The 8,661-nt window shown below is 48.2% G+C and overlaps 1 protein-coding gene across 3 annotated transcripts in view; it reads right to left on the reverse strand.

The window, feature by feature from the left end:
- Nucleotides 1–4,684, reverse strand: part of STXBP6 (syntaxin binding protein 6) — a 251,046-nt gene extending 246,362 nt beyond the window's left edge. Inside the window, exon 1 of one of the 3 annotated variants that reach the window (XM_058738697.1) lies at nt 4,347–4,629. Coding sequence is in view for 1 of the 3 variants with exons in the window: in XM_058738700.1 (XP_058594683.1) it covers nt 4,347–4,674 (328 nt within the window). In the remaining 2 variants the exon portion in view is untranslated. Of the gene's footprint in view, nt 1–3,805; nt 3,958–4,346 lie in introns of those variants that run through there. The other 2 variants (XM_058738698.1, XM_058738700.1) reach the window with 2 other exon arrangements.
- Between the last annotated feature and the right edge of the window lie 3,977 nt (nt 4,685–8,661).

Below are 8,661 nucleotides of genomic sequence, written 5' to 3' on the forward strand. Positions count from 1 at the left end.
ATGCATCTTAGAATCGAGCTAGTGCCCTACAACCCTACAACCCGAGTTTTAGTTGAAGCAGGCTCTAGGAAGGTGGTGGGGAACAGTGTTCCAGGAATGGGCTGTGAGTCTCTATGACCCAGGACCAACAGCCCCGAGGATCAAAGAGAAAGAAAGTATCACAAATGTCTCACAACAGATTTATCCAAGGGAATGAAGATACCAAGCGGTCACGCACTAAGAAAAGCTAACGACGGTGATAAGGAAAGAAGCCTCCCCCACACTGGAAAAAAATCTAGCAGTGAAAAGTAGGGGTAACACCCAAAATATAAACATCAAGTTATGGGAAAGAATTTTAAAATAGAAACGTTCCCTACTCATGTTAAGTAGGAGAAACTATTTAAATGAGCGAGTGAATCTTAAGAATTACAACCGGAAGGTGGTTCCTTCACTGAGGGTTGATTACCATCAGGAAGACAGGCATGGGCCTTGCGGTTTTATCTACTAAAACACTAAATGGTACACTTGAGTTTTTGAATAGGTTTCTGATTTTACTGATAGGTCTCTTTAGTGCTAATCATTTTAAAACTAAAACAAAGCACAAATGGAAAGCTAAGATAAAGCACGATGGTCAGGCTGGCTTCCATCTGGCACGGCAACACGAGAATGTGTTCAAGTGCTGACCTCCTCTTACGCCGAGTGGTTTGGGTGCTACATGACCTTATTCTTTCTCTAGGATGGCATCTCAAGCGCCCTCCTGACTCACGCAGGCTCCCTCCCAAGGCCTCTCTGATACAAAGCAGCTGAAGTTCAAGGCCACTACTAGTCCTGGTGAGCTCTCACCCTAGCTTGGGGGACAAGGAGAACTTAAGATTGGGCTGTGCCCAAGCAGTGCTTGATTATCAGTGAAAGGACACAGAGAGGCACTGATACAGCACGGCTTCCCATGAAAGTTGGCCTTCCTCTCCCACAGAGTGAGAGAGGATCTCGGTCACTGCCAACACCACCATTTGACAGAAGGAATGGAAGGCCTTTGCCAGGTCTGACCACCACAGAACTTCTGTCAGGGAGTATCCTTCACCTCCTCCTGCCTCCTGGCCTGGGTACGCTGTCCATGCAGAGAAGGCACCACATTGTCAGTTTTATTAAAATTTGCTTATGGCAATTCAACCTGTTCTCCAGTCTTAAGGTTCAAGCTGCCATAACTTTATGCAACTCCTCTGCAAAAATGTCTGAGATCTCCTAGGAAAGGAATAGGGTAGTTGCTAGATTTATCAATATCAAGGTCACAGATCTCAGTCTACTCAAGAGTGACCTAGAAACCTGAGTATTATACAGTGTGAAAAGAAGGGGGAATCCTACCTTTTTTGTGTAAAATCCACTCATTGAAAGAGCAATCGGGGAGGGGTTGCGGCACGCCTGGGTGGCCCAGTCCCTTAAGCTTCTGACTCTTGATGGAGGCTCAGGTCATGATCTCACGGTTTGTGAGATTGAGCCCTGTGTACGGATCTGTGCTGACAATAAGGAGCCTGCTTGGGATTCCCTCTCTCTCCCTCTCTTTCTCTGCCCCTCCCCCGCTTGTGCTTTTTCTCTCTGTCAAAATAAATAAATAAACTTAAAAAAATGAAGAGCAATCAGAATTATTAAAACTGGACAATGGTAAGTGGCACAGGTATTGGAAATATAAGCTGCTTCAGGCAAGTTCCTAAAGCACCCTATCTCTGTACGTGTGGTATTAAAATAATGCTATTTTAGAACAAACCTCACCTCTCTCTTACTGTCTCTCACCTGGTACGTCAGTGATTCTATTGGCATGGGATCCGGACGAGCAGCATTGGCATCATCGGGAACTAGCTGGTGATGCAAATTCTTGGACCCCCTTCCCTCAACCCTAGACCTAGAGAATCAGAGACTCTAAGCAGTGCAGCCCAGTAATCTTTGTGTTTTGGTTGTTTGTTTGTTTGTTTGAAGATTTTTATTTATTTTTTTAAGTAATCTCTAGACCCAACGTGGGGCCTGAACTCACAACCCCAAGATCAAGAGTCTTCATACTCCACTGGCTGAGCCAGCCAGGTGCCCCTAACAAGCCCTCCAGTTGACTTCAGTGCTCATGCTGGAGAACTTCTGCCCCAGGATTAGGAAAGATGCAGCACGTGGGGGGCTCAGGAGCCTGATCAAGCCCTTATTAACTGAGTGAGAGGAAATCCCACCTGTTCCCGTCTGATGATTATTGGCTCTTTAACCTCATAGACTGATGAAAGGTTGAGTCTTTAGTTCAAGGTCACTTAGAGGCCAAGGCAGAGCTCCAGCCCAGGGTCTGCTGACTCATCAACTGTATTTGTCTAACAGGGGTCTTGCTGACAAGCCAACATGGGGGGCCAGGACTCTGAACATTGATAAGGCAACCCTGGAGATCTCCTAATCTACACCATGCTGCTTCCCTCAAATAAATATGAGGACTAGAGCCTCAACCCTTAAAATCAAGAGAGGTGGATTTTAGGGAAACAATACAAAGAAAAAAGATAAACAGCTACTTCCAAAGGCCTGAGCAACTAAACCTCTTGGTGAGGAATGGGTAGAGGGCAGAAGGCTTAGGTGTCCCGTTAAAATGGAAAGAATTAGTTAATTCAGAAACACTGAGTAAAGAGCGTAGCCATAATAGGATATGAAAGGTGCTTCCAAGTTTCCTCAGAACTTTCATTTCTATTATCTCATCCAAGTCTCACAACAACCCTGCAATGAAAGGAGGTGAGGCCACTAAGTGTCTCCATCTGACACTAGAGGAAACAAGCTCAGAGTGGCTATTTGTCTATCTGCACCATCATCAGCTGTAAAGCTAAAACTTGACCTCAGATCTGACTCTAGAACCTGTGTACCCACACCATGTGATTCCCACAGCTGGAAATCTGCCCCAAAGCAGATTCACCCTGAGGAAACAGCAAAGAAAAAACAAATGTGCAGCAGAAAAACGATCAGCTCCTACAACACGGCACTTGAGCGATGTGTGGGTGCCCCTTTAAGAACTTAACACACAAACCCAACAGCCAAGGTGTTCAGCCAAAAAAGAGAGAGAGAGAGAGAGAGAGGCATATTTCTAGCCTGCATAATCATTTCTGGACCAACTCCCACTAGCAGCCTCTGAGGCGAACAGCCGCTCACTGCCTGGCTGAAGCTTCTCTACCGCCACTCTCCACAACCCCCCCCACCCCCAACACACCCCACCCGGGGTTATGACAGCGCAGCTCTGACTCGTGTGCAGGCAAAACCCCAAAACTCAAAACAAGAAGTGAAAAAAGTGGAGCCAGGAGAAAGCGGCAGCATCCTCCACACTCTGGCAATCTGCACAATGCCAGTTTCAGGGTCCTGGGGTGGCCTGCAAATCTATCTTAGAAGCCCGAGGAAAGAGGCAGGCGTCCTGGTAGACCCATTGGCCCTATTCTTTGCCACCCAGTCCCTGGGGAAGAATAAGAAAGGAGAGAATTCCTTATGAAGTCCTGGGGCCAGAGCCCAAGGCAGATACGATCCAGGCACCCTCTCCTAAGGATCAGAATGTCAACTCAAATTCTCCACCTGGCCCTTCCTTTCAAGTCCTGTCCTCTGCGAAGATGAACAGGGTGGGATTGGTGGGGTGCTGTAAACCTGAGGAAAGCCTGGAGGAAAAACTCTATCATCCACCTACCCCAGCCACGTTGCCCCATGTTGCCCCGGCGCGCGCTACCAGCGCGAACTCGGAACGGGGAGCCCTTCGCCACGTCGGAGGTTGGAGAAGGGGCAGAGCCCGGCTACAAGCCCTGGAGGCAGGGAGCCGTGCCGCTCAGACGCCTACCTCAGTTTTGGCATGAATGGTTTTCCTAGAAGACGCCAGAGAAGCGAAGATCCGGTGATTCGCAGATTTCAGCCAGGGGTGGAGGAACTCAGCCCAGGGGAGCAGCGACCCACTCGGCTCCTCCACACTGGGGCCTCGGGGCGGCACCCCCGGGACTCGTCCTACCGCGGGGACAGTGCCGAAAGAAGGGCTCCATCCTCAACTTTCTCGGAGGAAACTGCTCCGCTCCGCGGCTTGCCCAAACCTACCCGCACACCGGGTCCCAGGTTTGGGGAAAACCAGGGACCGAGTCCCTGTCTGCGCGCACAGCAGCTGCGCCGGGGCGCAAAGCCCCCACTCCCGCCGCCCGCCAACTTGAAAGCATCTGTCTGGGCGCCTGCCTACTCCTCCGGCCCCGCAGTGGGGTCCCTGCCCTGGCCGCCCGCATTGGACCGAGCGCCGGGCGCCCTGACCGCCGCGGCCGCAGCAGCCGCATCTCCCCCCCACCACCCCCGCCCTGGCCTCTGCCTCGCCAGCCCGGCGGCCCACGACCCGGCCCTACCTTGCAGCCGGGCTCGAGCGCCGGCAGTGCCAGTGAGTGGCACGCGTCCCAGCCGGCGAGGCTCCTCCCCGGGGGCTGCCCCGCGCGGGGTTCCGGGCTCCGGACAAGGCTCCGCCGGCCCGGGTGCTGGCTCGGCGCCGCTCGCGGCTCCCGCGCCGGCTCCCGCTGCCGCGCGCCAAGAGGGAGGCGGGGTGGGGAGGGGGGGGGGGGGAAACTCCCGGCAACTCCAACTCCTGGCGCTGGAGCTACAGCTGCAGCCGCGCGCCCGCCCGCCGCCGAGTGCGAGCGCCTGCGAAGCAAACCTGCCCCCGCGGCCGCCTCTGAGCATGCCCAGTGCCGCCGTGGGCGAGCCCGAGCGCCCTGGCCCGGGGCAGAGAGCTGCGGTGGTGGCCCGGAGACCCGCCCCGGGCTCCCGACCGCGGGGTGTGGGGCTGGAGGAGGGAAGGATGGGCCAGCGCAGGAGAGGGGGCCCTGGAGCAGAGGGCTGGGGAAAAACAGGGTGCGGAGGGCAGTGCAAGTTTCACGGGTTGTGAGAAGTTTGTGGGCTGGAAAGGTAAGCGGCTTCCGTGAGCCTCTCTGCAAGACTCTACTGGAAAGGACAAGGAAGCATTTATTATCCAGGAGAGAAGGAGTGGATCCAGCAGATGTGTTTTATCCAGTGCACTCAAGCCTAAGGTCCAAACTCAAAGAGCTAACGGGGCATGGCAGGTAATGCAAATAAGTGACCCAGCCAGGAGGCAGAGAAGTTCTAAACGCCCAGTGCTGTCATGGAACAATTCGGGCCTACCTTTGCTAGATTTTCTGATTTTTCAAGAAATGACAAAGATTTCGATTTTTTTTTCATGTATAACATCCTGATTTTTACATCATTGATACAAGTGCAATTTTTTTTTTAACAACACTGGACCAAACGAAATATATCTGGGTTCCTTCCCTGCTCAGCCTGAGAGAGCTAATTTGAGGATTGTGATTGCTGCATTTTTTTCTTTCTTTCTTTCTTTCTTTCTTTCTTTCTTTCTTTCTTTCTTTCTTTCTTTCTTTCTTTCTTTCTTTCTTTCTTTCTTTCTTTCTTTCTTTCTTTCTTTCTTTCTTTCTTTTTCTTTCTTGAGGTGCTGAGTGCCCACTCAGCAAGGAAGGCACTGGAAAGGATTCAAGATGATTCAGATGGCCACCCGAGTACTACCAGTTACCAAGGGAAATGGGTTGTCCAGACAAAAGAGGGCTACAGCTAAATGCTGGGGCATTCAAGAAGATAAGTTACTGGTGTGGAAAGGGGTAATGAGAACAAATTTTGTGAAACATCATTGATGTAAGTACTCAGGGGGAAGTCAATGCAGGATCAGTAACAGTGCCCTGAAGAGGCATTTCGGAGTCTGAAGAAAAAGGAAAAACCAGTCAAGCTGACCCCGTCTTTATTTTAAATTTTAATATTTTTCATCATGCATTTTTTTGCACTAATTTTTAAAAGATTGCATCACACTATTTATCTTGGTTCCTGAGTTCCGTGACATCCCCATAAGTTTTGCAGCACACCTCACCCTAGCCTGTGCCCTGCTGGGGTCCTAAGTGGTGGTTCACTGGTCTGCTTGGGTAGAGTGTAAGGGGCAAGAAATAGCATACCAAAATGGGAAAGGGGATTGAAGTGATGGATGGGGGCTAGAGGCAGAGCACTTGACGGCCAGTTTGTGGAGCCTGAACTTTATTCACTTGCTAGCAAAGATGCTGGGGGAGTAATCCAAACCCAACCCTAGGAAGATCGGCTGGCTACAGACCCAGGAAGGCGGTCTGCAGGGGAAGAAGGGAGAATTGGGGATACCTAGGGCACATTCACTGTTGTGATCTTAGGAAAATCAGATGGATTTCCCTAACAAAGCCGCACGTGCTCTGCTTATAACTGGAGAGGTGTGTGGTGGGCCTAGCGGAGTGCCCTCAGGTAAGGCTCCCAGGTCCTGGTCTAAACCTCAGCCATTTCCTACCAGGCTTCTATTGACCAGAGGCTCCACTTCTAAGCTGCCTTTTCATCATGTGTGAAATTGCCAGACAGTTCTCATAGCGTTTTTGTGAGGGTTCAGAGAAATAAGGTATGCCTAAGGGCTTTGAAAACCAAGAGAAAACCAAGGTTTAAGCAAATATAAGGCATTCTTCTCACCTTCATACCTATATGAAATAGAATTTAACCAAACAAGTTCTACGGCTTTACAAGACTTGTCTTAAGTAGGAACTTTCTTTGATTTAACAAAGCTCTTTTAGCCTGTGCAGGATTCTGTTGACAAATCTTTGGAATCAGCTTTTGGGCAATTCCACAATTTTGTGAATTAAGCTATCTCTGTAGGAGTTTCTATTGCCAGCCACTCAAAATGACTCCCGCCCTCTGTAAGGCTACCCTCTCGTCTCCTCTGCAGGTTATCAAGGCAGTCTTTGCCTCAACAGACACCTGGGACTTACCTCCACGCCCTGGATCACTGTCGAGGCAGGTGAGCACATTGGTCGTTGCATTCTTGAGGAACAAACCACCACTAGTCTATGAAAAACATTTTAAGTTTGCAGAACTCTCAAAGAAAAAAAAATGCTTGGATGTTTACACAAGAAGCCTTGGAGAAGTTATGGAAAGGAGGAAGTACCTAGCCTCAGACTTATCACATACCAAGTAGTTACACATATTTGCGGAATATATAGCAATTTACATCATCCAAATCTTCTGTATGTCTGTCCTTTCCTCCACAGATCCTAAGAATCATTATTTCTAAAACAAATCACAATAATGGTAAAATTGTAAAGAAGAACGAGAACAGCATGTAAACATTTCTAGAGGGAGGGGCTCTGTACTTTTACAAGTAAAACGTACTTGTACTGCTTAAATTTTAAATTAATTGTATTTGTTTTTTAAGTTATTTTCATTACTAGTAGTAAATAACACTGATATTAAAAAGTTTAGTCCAAAAGTTGCAGGAAAGAGAAAGCTCCCCTCTCCATGAAGCCTTGTTACCAGTTTTTTGCATATAGTTGCAAAAATATCCCATGCACAAGAGAGTAAGAACAGTTAGTTTTTTTTTTCTCTAGATGTCTAATCATGAAATCATAAAACTGAAAAATGCCTTATAGTGCATCTGGATGCCAAGTTACTGGCTTTTAAGTTACTAGTATATTCTGGAATAGAAAAGAGAAATGTGAAAGCAGTTTTCTCTGGTCACACAGTTCACTCCTGGTCGTAAGGATACCAGACCACTTGGCAAAGCCCTCTTTCTGAGCATTAAGTGGTGCAAGAAAAAAACTGAGTTACTGCCCAGTGTCAACCTCAACCTGAAGCACCCACAAATTTAGACGCCCCAGGTTGCCTACAGCTATAGAAGGAAGGGCTGTCTAAATAACAAATGGTACGAACTGATATGGACAAAGACACCTTGATCTAGGGAATTGTGCATGGTAACTATTTTTAACAGCATCACTTATAGCATCATCAATCAATGTCTTTGAGACTAGTTAAAGTCTGTATTTAAAAAAAAAAATTCTACGTAGTGTATCGCTAACAGCTTTTCAGATTCTTCATTCTGATGATATGCTTTCAGGTAAGAAATTCAGGAAGTCTCAACTTAACTTTTAGGTTGATCCATGTAACCGCCGTTTTTGTTGGTCATAGCCCCTGGAATATTGGCAATATTGTTTTGCTTTTCATAATGGCTCCCCTGGTGATATCAGGAATCACCCCCAGCTAGGGATAGGTCTGTGGCTAGTGTCTGTATGTATCATTTGTAAATTACGAGTGCAACCTGTCACTTCTAGTGACATGAGGAGGTGGGATCTGGGAGACCTGCAGAATTCAATTTTTTTTTTAACGTTTATTTATTTTTGAGACAGAGAGAGACAGAGCATGAACAGGGGAGGGGCAGAGAGAGAGGGAGACACAGAATCTGAAACAGGCTCCAGGCTCTGAGCTGTCAGCACAGAGCCCGACACGGGGCTCGAACTCACGGACCGCGAGATCGTGACCTGAGCCGAAGTCGGCCGCCTAACCGACTGAGCCACCCAGGCGCCCCGAGACCTGCAGAATTCAAATGGGCTTATGGAACTTATGCTTGGACCCTATTCTGTTTTGCACACAGTTAGTATTGGTATATGGTTTTACTCTTTAAGGATTCTAGCTAGGTTATAAATGAAGTCCACCTTTTTTTAACTGAGTTGCCACAGTACAACAATCTGCCCCTAATTTACTAATTAATATATATTAGCCATGCATTTCCAATCAGATTGTTAGTTCCTTGAGTACAGGGAACAAGTCTTAAAAATCTTCAATTTCCCTCACCTTCATCCAATGCCT

This window comes from Neofelis nebulosa, chromosome 7 (assembly GCF_028018385.1).
Source record: "Neofelis nebulosa isolate mNeoNeb1 chromosome 7, mNeoNeb1.pri, whole genome shotgun sequence".
Taxonomy (NCBI): domain Eukaryota; kingdom Metazoa; phylum Chordata; class Mammalia; order Carnivora; family Felidae; genus Neofelis; species Neofelis nebulosa.